This window comes from Hakea prostrata, chromosome 5 (genome assembly GCF_041222555.1).
Source record: "Hakea prostrata isolate BN-2017 chromosome 5, UWA_Hpros_2, whole genome shotgun sequence".
Lineage (NCBI taxonomy): Eukaryota > Viridiplantae > Streptophyta > Magnoliopsida > Proteales > Proteaceae > Hakea > Hakea prostrata.
This window is the reverse complement of record NC_142604.1, coordinates 51,298,913-51,314,758: the sequence shown is the minus strand read 5'-3', so window position 1 is coordinate 51,314,758 and position 15,846 is coordinate 51,298,913. Positions and strand designations below refer to the sequence as shown.

Genomic DNA, 15,846 nt, shown 5'->3' with positions numbered 1-15,846 from the left:
AATTGTAAATACGATTTTTTTAGTTTTGCATTGTAAGGGTTTGATGGTTTATTAATTTACAAAATGAAGCCCCTCCGTTTTTCCAACTCCCAAATCTCTATTTCGTTTTGCCCTAGCCACGCTTAAGAGAATGGTTGGAAAGACGGTCTGCTCAACCTATATAAAACTTGAAGTCTTGAGCTTATTGCTTTATTGTGATTCAGGTATTTGCTATGGTCATTGGATTTCTCTATAGGGCTTCGAAGTTGGGATTTAGGGTTTAGCTTTCCAGAAATATCGTTGAATCTCTGGGGCGTTTCACACGCTTTTCTTCTACGTTGTTCTTTGATCTGTATCTTCCTGTTCTGTATTTTTCGTATATCGATCTTTATTTTCATGTTGTAAATTTTTTGTATGTCAATTTATTATTTATCGTTTAGTGTTTGGAACTGGAATTTGAAAGTTGAGTAAATAGAGGGGTTTCATTTCATAAATTAGTAAACCATTAAACCTTTAGAATGTAAAAATAAAAAAATCATATTTACAGTTAAACCCAACTGCTTGATTTTGCACCGTTTGATTTTATTTTAATGACGTGGCATAATTTACATTGTCCGCTGCTGCAAATAAAAATCCATGTGGAAGGACTTAACTCTCTCCAACCGTCTTCACATGTCCGAAAAGGATTTTGACTCAACTTTTCCTCTTGACCGTTTGCTGCTTGGAGCAATGCCTATGCCAAGCAAAATTCGTTAAAATATGTGAGAGGATGAAAAAAACCTATTATACGAGGCGAATTTTTATTTTTCTCATAAGACAGCTGCAATACAATCTGAAGATTTGCCAGCAATTATGAGGCTCCTTATGAAGCTCTCATGAAAGTCAAATTCTGTGGATGGGATTGCAGGCATGGTTGCTAGTCAGTTCCCCATAGCAGGAACTTGCAAACAAGTTTTGGTCCCTCTTGATGGAGAGAGGCAGTTAGGCAACTAGGCAAGGTGCCTTAAACAAAACAATCATGGTTGTTCCTACTTTCCAACAATATTCTCGAGGCTATGCATCAGTGGCTGACCAGTGGCTTTAATCTTTAAACCCTTCTACCTTCTCTTGCATTTAAGGATCTTTGCGAGAACCAGAGGCTTTCCTCATCTCAAAATGAAGTTGGGTAGTGAGCCTTGGCATGAAATGGAAAGAGATCCAGTATACTAAAAGTTTTCCAGGAGATCCAACAATGAACAGCCCCATGTTCCTGATATTTTATAGTTCCGTTACTCTGCTTGTAAAGGTAACCATTATAAAAAAACTGCAGAACAGTGATATATTGAACCTTTATGTGGAAGCTGTATGTATTGCGGTGGTGAACATCTTAACTGAGAAAGAAAATTGTGTTTCACAATCAATGGTCATGGTCAAAAAATGGAAAGAACTTGAGAATGAATAAGAATGGTGAGTGGGTTTAGTGGGTGCTGAATTCTCCCAAACGATTTCAGCTCTTTCTTTGTTTTTTGTTTTTTCAACCTGCTCGATGGGTTGAGAAGGTAATCAGCAAAGGATTTTTCATCTTTTCTTCTCTGTTTTGGATTTTTACTTCACTATTTCTTTCGCACCGGCCAAGCAACAAGAGCACAACGGTAACACTGAAAACGAAATTTTTTCCCCTCTATTTTTAAATTTCTCATCTCACTATTTCTTGTATACCAAGCAAGCAACTAAACTCCCTTTTGACTTTGAATAAAAAAAAACAAAAAAAAAACTGTCATTTCGTGGACTCATTTATTAAATAATGAGCCATCTTCCACGACGGAAAAACCAAGCTCAACAAACGGTTTATGAAGAAGCTAAAACTCCCTCTGAAACCCCACCACTAGCTTGTGCTTATTATGGGTTTTTGTTGCTTGTTTCAGAGGCTATTGAGGTTCTTCTTCAGATTTCTAACGATGGAGAATGCTTCCTCAGTGAGTCATTCATCTGGTGAAACCGATTTTGGCAATGGTGCTGGTGCTCTCAGCAGGGATGCTTTCCGTCAAGCCGTTGCCAATACGCTGGAGCGGCGGCTCTTCTATATTCCGTCCTTCAAGATTTATCGAGGTGTTGCTGGTTTATACGATTACGGCCCTCCTGGTTGCGCAGTTAAGGCTAATGTCCTTGCTTTCTGGCGTCAAGTAAGTTTGGCTTATCAGTTGACTTCGTCGATGATCACCATAATAGTGTAATTGGTTGGCTTGGTTTACAATTTCTTGTAACAAACTAATTCTTTTGAATAGTGTTGGCAATATTTGTTATTTGGGCAGTTCAAGATTATAGCTATTCGTATTGCGGATCTTAATCTATCGGATGATGCATTACTTGTATGTTAGCGCGTTTTGTAGTCCTTCTAGAACAGTAATTAAATGGTATAGTTAGGTTTCAAATGATCGGATGAGACCTGGTTAGTTCTTGGCTTACAAGTGCATTGTAGTTTCAAATTGTATCTTATATTTGAACTTCCCTGGATCAATTAAAAAGCTTAAGCTTGATGCTGCTGCTCTTGATCAGCTTGATTGTAAACTCTTTATTAGGTAGTGAGCATCGTTGTTCTGTATACGTTGGTTACTTGAGCCGTCTATCTATTTATCTACTTGAGCATAGTTGTTCTGCATACTTGAACATTGGTACCTCGGAATCCCTGCAAACTCGTTTTACAGAACTTTTTGATGCAATTGGTCTTTCTTAGTTCTGTGTCTTGGCTAATTTTTTATTCTTAATAAAAAAAACCAGCATTTTGTCCTAGAGGAGAACATGTTGGAAGTGGATTGCCCATGTGTGACTCCGGAAGTTGTGTTGAAGGCATCTGGTCATGTTGATAAGTTTACAGACCTTATGGTTAAGGATGAAAAGACAGGAACTTGCTACCGGGCTGATCACTTGCTCAAGGATTTTTGCAAGGAGAAGCTTGAAAGGGATCTGAATATGGACGCAGAGAAGGCAGCAGAGCTGAACAGAGTTCTTGCGGTTCTTGATGATCTCTCAGCTGAAGAGTTGGGAGCAAAGATCAAGGAGTATGGTATAGTTGCTCCAGATACTAGGAACCCTCTTTCTGATCCCTATCCATTTAACTTAATGTTTCAAACATCGATAGGCCCGTCTGGCTTGATAGCTGGGTAAGTACTTGATATAGTCATTGTGTTTGCTTTCTATGATTTTATTTTTATTTTTTCTCCAGGGTGTTGTTGCTCTAATCTATACATTGGTTTCAGCCTCCATTAATGTCACCTTCGCATTCTTCTACTCCAGGTATATGCGCCCTGAGACAGCACAAGGAATTTTTGTCAACTTCAAGGACTTGTACTATTTTAATGGAAAGAAGCTTCCTTTTGCTGCCGCACAGATTGGTCAAGCTTTTAGAAATGAGGTCTCAATCTCTTACTATCACACTAAAGTTATTGTTATCTCTTTGCAAGAATGAATTCATAATTATCCACTCCCCCCACCCCCCCCCCCCAAAAAAAAAAAAAAAAAAAAAAAAAGGGAAGAAAAAAGAAGAAGAAAAAACACTGCCCCTTTGACCTTCTAATCTCTAAACTGGTCCTTATGGTTGAGTGTTTATTCTATCCGTCTTTTACCCTCTATCTCTCTTCTCTTTACTTTAATTAGGGTTCTTCCATCATGCACCCAGTTTCTTGTGTTATAAGAAGATGGTCAATTAGTTTGTAACTGATTGTAGTGGATTTTCCTCCCCACCCCCTCCCCTAAAACCTAGATATCTCCTCGCCAAAGTCTTCTGAGGGTTCGTGAATTCACCTTGGCAGAGATTGAGCACTTTGTGGATCCTGAAGACAAATCACATCCAAAGTTTGGTGATATTGCTTCCTTGGAGTTCTTGATGTTTCCAAGGGAAGAACAAACTTCTGGGCAGTCTGCAAAGACAATGTGTATTGGTGGTGCAGTTAATGAGGTTGGTTTGATTTTTAAGTGATTTAAACCTTCCCTTCAAGCTCACTCACTCTCTCACTATATAGTTATATGTGTATTTACCATATGGCAGGGAATTGTCAACAATCAAACACTCGGCTACTTCATTGGAAGAGTGTATCTATTCCTTACTCAGCTGGGAATTGATAAAGAACGGTTGCGTTTCCGACAGCATTTGGCAAATGAAATGGCCCACTACGCGGCAGACTGTTGGGATGCAGAGATTGAGTGTTCCTATGGCTGGATTGAGTGTGTTGGTATTGCAGACAGATCTGCATACGACTTACGTGCTCATTCGGTAAGTGTTTAAGCCTGATATTGATGTAGACACTGCAAAAGTTCTGCTATTGTGTAATTACTTCATTTTTGAAATTGCATGCTTATTCCCTGGTTGACAGCTTTTTCTCATGTTCTGTTTAAAAATTCATAATTTATTTAGCAATCATCTTGAGTTCATGGTAAAAAATCATAAATGCAGTTATGTTGCCACCGATCAACCCAAACCTAACTGGACTTTGGTATAGGGATGAACTGGTTCTAGGTTGAGCCATGGGCCTTGCTGAATTTTAGGAATTTATGTTATTGGAAAATTATTTCTTTATTTATTTTATTCTTTTCTTAAGGTAGATGCATAGGATATTTGATTCCTAATTCCTTTAAATTTCTTTACGTATGATGTAATCTCCATCATTGGAGACGGATTGAATCAAATAAATTGAGTTATGGTTTGAGAGCCCATGCAGCTGAGGTGCATGTGAGCAATCTTCTTCTTCCCCTTTCCTCCTCTTTCCCCTGCATCTCTTGTTAATTTTTTCAGGCAATCCTCTTCTCCTTTCAGTGCTGCCATTCCGTGGTATCAGTGCCAAAGGATCCTCTCCTCCCCATCAGTCTTCTTCCCTATCCTTCTCTTCCGTTGCTGTTCCGTATACCTGCAGCAGGGGGAGAAGAGAGGAGGAGTCCTTCGTTTCCCTTCTCAGATTCCTCTCTACCAAAACTGGGGAAAAGGGGGGGGGGGGCAGAATCCCACCATTCCTTTTCTCTCTGAAACTGCAATAGATATCCCTGGGTAGGAATCAGTAAAGGAGAAAAAAGACCAAAAAAAGACAGCAGAGAGATCAGAGAAGGAGTGAGTGTTGAGAAGAGGAAGGGAAGATGGCAGAGGGCCGAAAAGAATAATACATACTTATTACTGAAGCTTCCTCCGACTTCTCTTCCTCGATTACATTGCTGATGGCAGCATCCCTCCTTGTGATTTCTTGAATCAAAGTAATAGGACTACTGGCGACCATTCCACTATCTCCTTTTCTTAACTGCCCTTCTCTTTTGTTTAATTCCCTTCAGTCTTGATATTTCAGTTGTTTCCAAGTTTAACCTCCCCTCTGTTATAGATTGAATACCTTAATTGTGTTTTCTTTTATTTAAGAGTCTACCATCAAGCTCTATTTATTTACTATCCTATTGTCCTTATAGAGTCTTGCTTATTTACGATTCTGCCGTTGTTATCGTAAACCCAACATGATATACACCTTTCAATTTGTGATGGAAGCAAAATTCAAATCGAGCTTTTAAACTGACAATAGGTATAACGGTTGGGTTTGCATATGTCACATTTTGTATAGCTGTTAGGTTTGCATTGATTATAAATTGTGGGACAGCTATGTGGAGACTACAGAAAAAAGCAGTCATCTTGGTGTTTCCCAGGCAAAATATCAATTTCTATAAAGTCACCTTTTGGCCAATCATCTGCAAAAGGTGATCCCACTCCTGTCAGCCCAGAGCAGTTTGAATTCATCTTCAGTATAAGCATATTTGGCACCATCAAGCTCTGCTTTGAGATTGTTAGGCGCTTTGATCACCACTCCAATTCCCTTGGTGCTCTCCTGAAGATTGACGTCCATAAGGCTTTCGACCCTCTCCATTAGGAATGCATCTGCGATACCCTTCTCTCATGGGCTTTCCCCCCACTTTTGTTTGTCCCCTGAATTTACATCCATATCCCTTCTCCCTCTTATTTGGTCCTTTTTGTTGGGAGCCCTGAGTGCTTCTTCCTCGCCAAAGTCGGCATTTGACAAGGCTGCCCCACGTCTCCCTTTTCCTCTTCTCCCTGACTTCTTGAGATTTTCTCAAGAATCATTCAATCTAGGACCAATGTTCACCTTACCCCCCCCCCCTCCCCAAGTCTATTTAGCTTGACCTCACTCACCTAGCCTTCATGGTCAATCTGATGTTCTACAAAGCCAATCTTCCCTTTATTTCTACCATCATGGGACTCCCTCACTAACTCCATCCTCCAGGGCATCAGCTTCTTCGTTGGCTTCCTACTCCTCCAATACCTCAACCTTCCCCTTGTCCTTGCTTGCCTCACCAGCTGCCGTTACACCCTCATGCTTAACCTCATGTAAAATAGGCTCCAATTGTGAAAAGGCAAACCCTACCCTCCTGGCGTCCACCGCCAGCAACCACCACCCCTCCCCGCCGGAAAAGAGCAAACGAGCACCTTCCCAATTGAAAATTTGAAACCCTATTTCGAATTAGCCATTAATGCAATTAGAAGCTAAACACAACATTGGTTAATGAATGAAACAGCTGGAAGGAGTTAGAAAATTAAAACCTCTCTACTACAATGCAGGGATGCAAACCTCTTAACTACAACGCAGGGATGCAAACACCATAATTTCTAAAGAAAAAATCCAAAATTGTCAGGACCAATGAAATCTCTTGTTTCTCTGCTACTGTAAATCATAATCTGAGAGCAGGGAGAGAGATTTATATGTACTAAATTGAACTTCCAGATTCAAAACAGAGAAGGGTTCCAGAGATTAGAAACCTAAAATGATTGATTTGAAGTTCGAATCACAGAAGGCAACAGCATGATTAGAATAGATATAATAATCCATGATTAAAATACATCATTTTTGAATGATTAAATTATAGATAACAATCCTGATGATGAACCCCAGGCTTAGCAGTGACAACAGATGAAATCATGAAAGCTCTTCAATGGCACACCTTATCTCTGAGCTGTTCTTCTCAAATGCTACTCTTTTCCTCTCTTTTCCTCTTCATTTGTACTCTTCCATTTCTGATCTGCTATATGGGTCACAACAAGGAACTTCCCATCTACCTTCAGATTCCGAAATAATCGACCAGGGAAGAAAGAAAATAAAGATTGAAGCTTCCATCTGACATATTTGTTAAGTCTTTTTCTTGGCTGAGCTGCAGGTTTAGTTAGCTTGCTTGTCCTCCTCCCCCATCTGGTATTTAATTTATTGGATTCGAATGGCTCATCACCATCACTGTCCCCATCAAACATCAGATATGGCTTCTTTTTCCTCTTCCTACTGTATTTTAAATTATGGCGTTTGCATCCCTGCATTGTAGTGGTGGAAACCCATTGTTCCTCACGGTGAAGGATCCTTTTGAAACCCCCCCCCTTTTAAGTTTTTCAAATTTATTTTGTTTCGTTTTCAATATCAAAACCTAGGAAGTTTTTTTTTTTTAATTTAAAAAATTAAGTGATGTTTGGTAAAATTAAAAAATTATATTTCCATGCACCCCATGGCCAAAATGGTCATTTCAATTTCAAATTTAACAGAAAAATAATTGTGTGTGACTTGATATTTTGAAAAAAAGTCAAAAGTGGGCAGTTTGAAATAAAACCCACTTAAGTGGGCGCCATGAAAAAAACTACAGAGAACATAAGGAATCCTCAGCTGCAAGGGAAAACGCACCTTTCCTAGATGCGTTCAATTAAAACCCCCAAATAACCAGAATGTCCCATGTGATATGAACCGAGGCCTGTGTAGCATTTATATTGCTGTGAGATAAATGTGCTGATACTGCAAAGAGTGATAAAATATTATTTTTGTTTTGTCCATCATTTAATGCATGGCTTTGTACTGAGGATTTGTCATGACTGAAGAAATAGTTGCTGAATGAACTCATGGTAATTGCATTTTTTTCCTCATTATGGCAGGAAAAGAGTGGCGTTCCTCTTATTGCACATGAAAAGTTTTCAGAACCCAGGGAAGTGGAGGTAACTGTTTGTGTGTGCATGGTCGAATCAATTTTCGTTTTCTGTATGTAATTACATAATCTCTTCTCTAAGTTGTAACAATAATGAATGTTGATTTCTTTTCAACCAGAAACTGGTCATAACTCCAGTGAAGAAGGAACTTGGTCTTGCATTCAAGGGTAACCAAAATAATATTGTTGAGGCTTTGAAGGTAAATTAAAACTCTAGTGGAAAAGCTATAAATTGTAGTAAATGAGAAGCTAAGAATTGTAATAAACTCTCTTGCCCCTTATCTTTAAATTAAATGTTCTGTTCTTCTGTTTGGGTAGGTGATGGATGAAAAAGAAGCTATGGAAATGAAGTCCACTTTGGAATCCAATGGGGAGGTGGAGTTCCATGTATGTAGTCTTGGGAAAGCCGTCACTATTAAGAAGAACATGGTAACAATATCTAAGGAGAAGAAGAAGGAACACCAACGGACTTTCACACCTTCAGTGGTTGAGCCATCATTTGGCATTGGACGAATTATCTACTGCCTGTTTGAGCATTCCTTCTACACAAGGCCGAGTAAAGCTGGAGACGAGCAGTTGAATGTATTCCGATTTCCTCCTCTTGTTGCTCCCATCAAGTGCACAGTTTTCCCACTTGTGCAGAACCAGCAGTTTGAAGAAATTGCCAAACAGATCTCTCGGTCACTGACTGCGGCGGGTATCTCACACAAGATTGACATTACTGGTATGTAATTAGAAAGCATGCTTATTCTTATTATTTGACTTGGGGTGGTGGCTACCACTTCCTAGGTTAGAATCATGCTAATGATGTGAACATCAATGCATTGCAGTTTTGAATTTTCATGGTAAACATGTATCTAGCATATGAACCACAAAGATATCGCAACCCCCATTTAACTGGTCAATCTTTTAGTTGGGTCAAGTTGATTCATTACATGATGAATGTAGAATTAATTTAATTGGTGATTGTTACAGGTACCTCTATTGGGAAAAGATATGCTAGAACAGATGAACTTGGTGTGCCTTTTGCAATCACAGTTGATGAAACATCTTCTGTTACAATTAGAGAAAGAGACAGCAAAGGTCAAATTCGTGTTAGTGTAGGTGATGTGGCTTCTGTTGTCAAAGAGGTGACTGATGGATCAAGCACTTGGATGGATATTTTGATTCGCATGCGTGAACTTGAGAAGTCAAGAAGTTTATTTTCTTGGGCCTTTCACTTGTTCTGTAGAAAAGAGTAATTTATTGGGTTTTACAGTGGAAAGAGTAATTCATTGGGCCTATGTATTTATTTGTTAGAAGTCTTATTTAAATTTATAACCACATTTAAACATACAACCTAAATTATCAACTAACAAAAGCCAAATCAGGAAAGGTTGGGGGGATGAGATCTATGACTTCCCAGTTATCATTGCTGATTGATCTCCACATCCTTCATAAAAACAAACAATCATCTTTCCCTTGCTGTCCCTTAATACCTTGCCATAACTTGCTGTGAAAGAGGATTGATTTAATTGCATTCTCGAGCCGTCGACATGAACTTCAGCCATCCTTCCTATGGGGCCTCCCATTTGATCCATATATTTTCCTTTGATACCATTTGAGCAGGGCTAGGAGAATGATAATCTGCAGCGAGCAGTTGAGAAGTTGAGCAAGCTATTGAGGACTTTTAGATGGCCTGTTGTTTATTTTGCTATTATGATTCAAGCACAGGGCACAAAGCCCAGTGAGATGCAGTAATAAATTCCTCACACACCCCTGCTTCTTGCTGTTATGGAGTATTAGATTTTGTACCTGGTTTTGTGGATGGTTAGTGGATGACCAAAGGGGAGGAGTGATGCAAGACCAAGAATGAGTTTGTTGGTCAACGAAGAATGATACTATTGTTGGAGCTTGAGAAGTTAGAGGGAATGGAGATTTTTGTAAATTTGTCCTTGGAATCCAAGGGTTCAACCAAGGATTAATTGAAAGACCATTACCAACAAGGTTGAGAAGTCCAGGTTTCATAAAGTCCCTTGCTTGTAAAATTGATTTCCATCCCCAGAGGAGGTAAGGGTTGGTTTGGCATGCATGAAGTGAACATTTTTAAATACCCTTCTTTCATAAGTCTTCCCCAAAGAGATTGATTGGGATTGAAGAGCTCCCAAGTCTTTCGAGACAGAAGAGCTAGATTCATTATCTCCATGCGTTTGGTGTTGAGACCCCCAGATCTTTTAGATTGACAAATGGTACTCCAGTTGATTGTATGCACTAATGATCCTTCTCCGTTTGACCAGAAAAAGTTTCGATTTGCAAAATCCAATTCTACTAGGGTTGCCTTTGGTAATTTGAAACAAGACATGTAATGTGCTGGCATCGCCAAGGTGGTGGCTTGAATTAATACATTCTTCCCTACTGCACTTAATATTTTGATTTCCAACCTTGTAGTATATTATGGACTCTTTGAAGTAGTGATTCACAGTGCTTTCTCTTTAACTTTTAACTTTCTACTAATTAGTGGGATTCCCAGATATATGTCAAGCTCTGAAGTAGGAGTGATGTGAAAGTGAGTAGAAAGCTGCCTTTTAAGGGGATCTAAGTACAGGGACAATTTCATTTCACCATAGAAACTTGCATAGTTGCATGTTTTGTTTGTCTGCTGCATTATTGCGTTACATGAGAAATTCTTGGTAATTGAAACTGTAATATTGGCCCATATTCTATGTCTTGCCTGCCCTCTTTTCTTTTGTAACCTTTTTGTTAGTTCTCCTTTACAGTGAACTACAAAAGAAAAAGTAGGGATGGTATTTACAGCTCAGGTGGAGAATTGCGAATAATTTTTATGTATGGGTTGAGCAGTTGAACATGAGCAGCTCAAAACTCAGGTTCCTAGAGAATATTGTTGGCTTTGGAAGAAGCCAAGTTTATCAACTACTCTGAGAGATCAACAACAGTTCAATTCTGGTTCTGTCCAGACCCTGTTACTCCTATAGTCCAAGCTAGACTTGCAAAGCCAAAGCTTTCTTCATGATCAATTGAAGGCTAAGTGGCACAGGCACCACTAGCTCTATCAGAAGCATTAGCCAGAATCAACATTGTTACTGCACCCATTGCAGTTGTTAGTGGCACATTTGGCTGAGGGTGGATGGAAAGGTAGGTTTGGTTCAAATTCATGAATGCATAATTTGCATCTACATGGAATCCACTAGAGATGGGTCCCACATGGTGGAGTACGAAGCTTGGAATAGGATGCTACCTGCTCACCAACCTCTTTACTCTTGCCTCTATTACACACAAGCATGGCTTTAGGTATTAATTAGTATCTGTTGAATAAATGAAAAATGATCACAGTATTTGAGCTGGAACTACTAGGCGCGTTACAACGTCGCTTTCTTTTTTTTCCAACTTCGAGTTGAATCTCTTGAGTTTTGCTGAGCACTCGCAAAACTTAAGAACAGAGAAGACTTCGGGATTTTCTCTCTTGTACTGCTGTTGTGAAGCTAGACGTATATATAGGCATTGAGGTGCCTCTACTGAATAGTTCGTGACTCTGTTCATATGGGTGCACCTCTCTGTAGGGATACGAATGCTGACGTTCAGATATGAGCCGTCGGATCGTTCGGCCGCACGATCTAACGGTCCATATTGAACCATCAAAACAATATTTATGGATCTACTTCCATCGCCCTAGATCTACCGTTGATCACAACACACGGTTTAGATCTGATCTCGCTCGAAGTGCTGCTAAGTGCTGCTAAGTGCGCCACAAACGCCCACAGCCCACGCCGCGCGTGCGCGCTCGGACGGTATACCGTCCTCACTCATACACTGCACACACACTGGCGTGTCTCATTATTATAAGTTAGAGTTAATAGGTGGTACCTATTAATTAACCTAGATTCCGACACCTCGGTTTCCAATGTGGGACTATATAATAATACACTTTCCTAAAATAACTAAAGGAAAGTTTTCCGCACTTACAGATCCAATAAAATGAAACATATTTTATTATATTAAAAATAATACAACAGTATCTATTGTCTGATAGCGGTATTCAATTTAAGAGGTGTTGGTCTTACCAATCCAACAACCCTGTGTTGGCAAAAGGGTTTAAACTTGTTGCATCTCATGTTAGGTCAGATTCGGAGACCACTATTTTGATGATCAAGGGTGAATTTTTCCTGGTTGGATTTGTCCAATTTTTCATATAGGAAATTCAATTTATCCATATGTTCTTCCAATAGACTGTCAAATATTATATGGGATGATGTTAACAACAACAAGCATTATAGATTGTAACCTCTAGTTACATATTTACTTAAAAATCCACTTGGAATGTGAAAGTGCAAATCTATCTGTTATGTGCGATGGTAAATTTTATACAATATTGAGTTTCATGATGTTGATAACAATTTTGTTACAATGCACTATGACATGTATGAAAGCAAATTCTACAAAATTTCTACATTGCACCCGCGCAAAACAAATTAGATCACGAGCAGAGGACAATGGTTTTGTCATAATTCTTCACTCATTTTGGTCCACCTTGTCAATGCTTAGAAGTAAATCTTCTTTCTAAATGTATGGCAAAAACCCCTATGGGTAGAGGATCTAGACTCCTACAAAACTTCCACTCCTTATTCAATGGACTTTGCTTCAGTCCTGCACAGCACCGTCATGTGGTACATCTCGGTCCATCAGATTGAGATCTTGGTCGACATTGAGATTCAACGTTCAAGATTGAAATCTCGATCAAAATTTCAGATCCAATTGTCCGAAATTTCGCTTGACCGTCATGCACATTATTCAAATGCGCATGACTAAAGCAATTTCCTTATTCAATATGCAAAAGTACCGGATTGCCCCATGCCTAGCTTCTATCCCTGCTGTACAACAGAAAAATTTTAAAATTCTTCACCCCACTCCAACACACAAAAGCATGCAAAAGTACTACATTGTCCTTCCCAAAGGTGAAAATCCCACCCAAAGTTATGCTTGTGTTGGGGTGTAAATGAATAACCGAAATCCGCTCCCAAATTTGCATCCTCATTCGTTTAGCAGTATCTGAATCGTTTAGCAGCGCTTTCTTGGCTGAGTTTTAGGCGGCAAGAGACTGACGGGGGGAGCTGCGAGCATAACGAATCGAAGCCAAAGACGGATCAAGGTAGCTTGCCTGCCAAGCCGATAGGCGAAGGGCCGAAGGATGGAGCGTGCAAAGTCGATCATGCACCTGTCGTGTGACCCGTTGGTCCTAAGCAATGTCTTTCGCGAAGCGACCCACAACTGCACAGCTCTCCTTTATGTTAGGGGGGCACTCAAATGGAACTTCGATCGGATGCGGGTATCCAATCCCGCCGCTGAGATGTCAAGCGGATTCCTGGGCCTTGACGAATTCCGTTTACTAATAGGATGTGAATATAACATACCGCTTTAAAACCTATTATTTATCTGTAAGATAAAATTATTCAATTAAGTTACTTATTTGAATTTATTTTTCTTATTTTTATAATTTTTTACATAAGATATATGACTCTTTTTTCTAAATTTCTTACTAAAATAACTAACAAAATTGCTAACTTTTTAAATTTCGAACATAACCTTACAAATAAAATGGTAACAATGTCAATAGGTAGTCTAAAAATTTGTATTCAATAGGTATTCATGTCCATTTAGAAGAACCTACTTAAGAAAATAACTAATTATCATGCGTGTCATATCTAAATCCGTCCAAATATAATAGCATAGGGATGCGAATGTTTACCCCCTGTATCAGCTTGCTGTGCAAATAGTCGCAATTGGGCTGTGTGTATATAAAGGCTGTTGAAACAAATTTCATTCTCTGACTCTCTGTTTTGTTTTTCTAGTTTCCAGTTTCCACCATGGGCATGGGTTCTACAGAATTACACATCACACATTGGCGGTGAAGACGCACGATCAGCACTTTAAGGCGGTGAAAAGGGCGGAATCTGCTTAGATCACTTTTGTTTTCATTATCAATTTCATTGGGCAATGCTCCATTTGGGGTTCTGATCGTAATTTAAACGAGCTACGGCGAAATTGTATCATTGAGAGAGAATAGTGGATAACCTTGGTCACGGGTTTCTGCAGAGAAACTAAACGAGGCTTTTCCTCTTGAAAAGGTTATTCTTTCATTTGCCGGAGCAAAATCAAAGCAAGAGACTTCTCTGAAATCCGAACTAGACTAATTTTCTCAACGATCGATGATCTCGAACAGTGTCTTCGAATCTTTTGTTCTATAATTGCGTATCAAGCTTTGCGTCATGGAGATGGCAAGTCTTCCTGATGGCAACATCGCTGATTTACTGGACAGCCGACCGATCAACTATAGCCATGTAAGTTTACAGTCTCATCTTTTGAAGAAATTCGAAACTGTATCATTATTTGTACTCTGTTTCTGGATTCAGTTCTGCTACCTGCGCATTGAGCGCAAATTACTTCCTCCCAAGTGCTCTTTCATGGTAATTTGTTAGGGTCAGATTCTTGCCACTGTTCCTTTTGTTTCTGAATGAATTATGGATTTCGCTTGCGGAATTCATTCCCGGAGTGGCTTTATTTGTTTTTATATGGAAAATGGATCTTTCATTCCATTGGCATTAATGGGTAGCTGGGGATAATTTAAGTTTTGATTCCTGGGATGAGGTATGTATGTCGGTCTGGTCTTAATGTCACTATGGTATTGGTGTTTGGTCATTGGATCACCGATTTTTCCCCTAGCATAATAACGGTAAGAAAGACAGTAGATTCCCTTAGATAACATTTCATTTCAATAGTTCATCATCTAACTGGAGTTATCCTGGAATGCTAATTGGTAGTTCATATGCTAATCACGTCAAATATAACAAGATGTGTGAAAACAAATTTTGCACATTCTCCAGTCTGTTTTTTCTCATTAACTTCCATTTTGAGGAAAATGCTTTGAGATATTCGTTCTTTTAGCTTGTAATGCGGATAAACGGAAGAATCTCATTTTTTTATCCATCTGCCTGATAATCCTTGGGTATCGAGCAAAAACTTTGGGTTATTAAAAAGGAATATAAAGTAGAGGTCATGAAAGCATGCCAACTGAGATTAAAAGAAATCCTTTTTCATGACCACTATTTGGGTAGATTCAGTAGCCCTCTCATACTATTGCTTCAGGGATGGAACAACCTGGTGAAAGGGAACATGCTGATATTCTTATCAGTGTGTGACAATGGGAGGTAGGAAGGGTTAGACAAGGCTACTTCAGTACCTGAAATAGATGGAAACTTGGGAGTGTCACTTCCGAACTGTTCTCTGGCGATCAATGCATCTAATTCTGTTACTGCAACCACTATGGTACTTTGCTGATGGTCAAAGTGTGTGCGCTTGCACTTTGAATTGTAGTAGAGCCTTTTGAATATATGTGGGACTCCTAGTTGGTGTGTTCATGACGCTAAACTAGATGAACAGAAAATGGAAGATTGGGCACTTGCAGGGCAGGAGATTGGAAGTCATTTAAAGTGGTAGATTTAGGAATCTGGATGATGGTGTAACTTCATTTTCTCCCATTTTCAAATAGCTTCTGTACGTTTCAACTTTCAATTGTATATCTGCTTGGTCTTGGTCAAGGAGCATAGGTTCTGGAATTTGGGTGCTGGTATCTGGTGTTGTGGGTGGGTCTCGACAATAATTTAAATACTCTTGTTTAAGCAAGGTTATCTGGAGATAGTATTTTTCTTGATCAGTAGTTGCGACAATTAGCACCAAAAGAAATAAATAGCTCTGAGATCAATTGATTATTAAAAATCAACAAAACATTTTGTTAAAAGGGTTTCTTGATGGTTGGAAATAGGGAGAAAAAGATTTTGATATTTATTATAGTATTCGTGGTTCTAGTCACTCATAGTTTTTATTCAATGAGTGTACAGT

The 15,846-nt window shown here is 39.1% G+C and overlaps 2 protein-coding genes across 5 annotated transcripts in view; both read left to right on the top strand.

The window, feature by feature from the left end:
- Positions 1 to 1,798: 1,798 nt before the first annotated feature.
- LOC149016438 (glycine--tRNA ligase, mitochondrial 1-like) lies at positions 1,799 to 9,850 on the top strand. The gene is made up of 9 exons (XM_089154567.1): positions 1,799 to 2,141; positions 2,737 to 3,119; positions 3,253 to 3,370; positions 3,719 to 3,913; positions 4,004 to 4,228; positions 7,907 to 7,966; positions 8,076 to 8,156; positions 8,275 to 8,680; positions 8,932 to 9,850. The coding sequence occupies exons 1-9, from the start codon at positions 1,860 to 1,862 to the stop codon at positions 9,195 to 9,197; spliced, it is 2,016 nt and encodes a 671-aa protein (XP_089010693.1). The 5' UTR covers positions 1,799 to 1,859; the 3' UTR covers positions 9,198 to 9,850.
- Positions 9,851 to 13,723: 3,873 nt separating this feature from the next.
- Positions 13,724 to 15,846, top strand: part of ASG2 (transducin family protein / WD-40 repeat family protein) — a 73,814-nt gene continuing 71,691 nt past the window's right edge. For all 4 annotated transcript variants that reach the window (XM_089154565.1, XM_089154564.1, XM_089154563.1 and 1 more), the window contains exon 1: positions 13,724 to 14,288. In XM_089154565.1, coding sequence (XP_089010691.1) covers positions 14,217 to 14,288 — 72 coding nt within the window. In that variant the 5' untranslated portion in view covers positions 13,724 to 14,216. The remainder of the gene's footprint in view (positions 14,289 to 15,846) is intronic.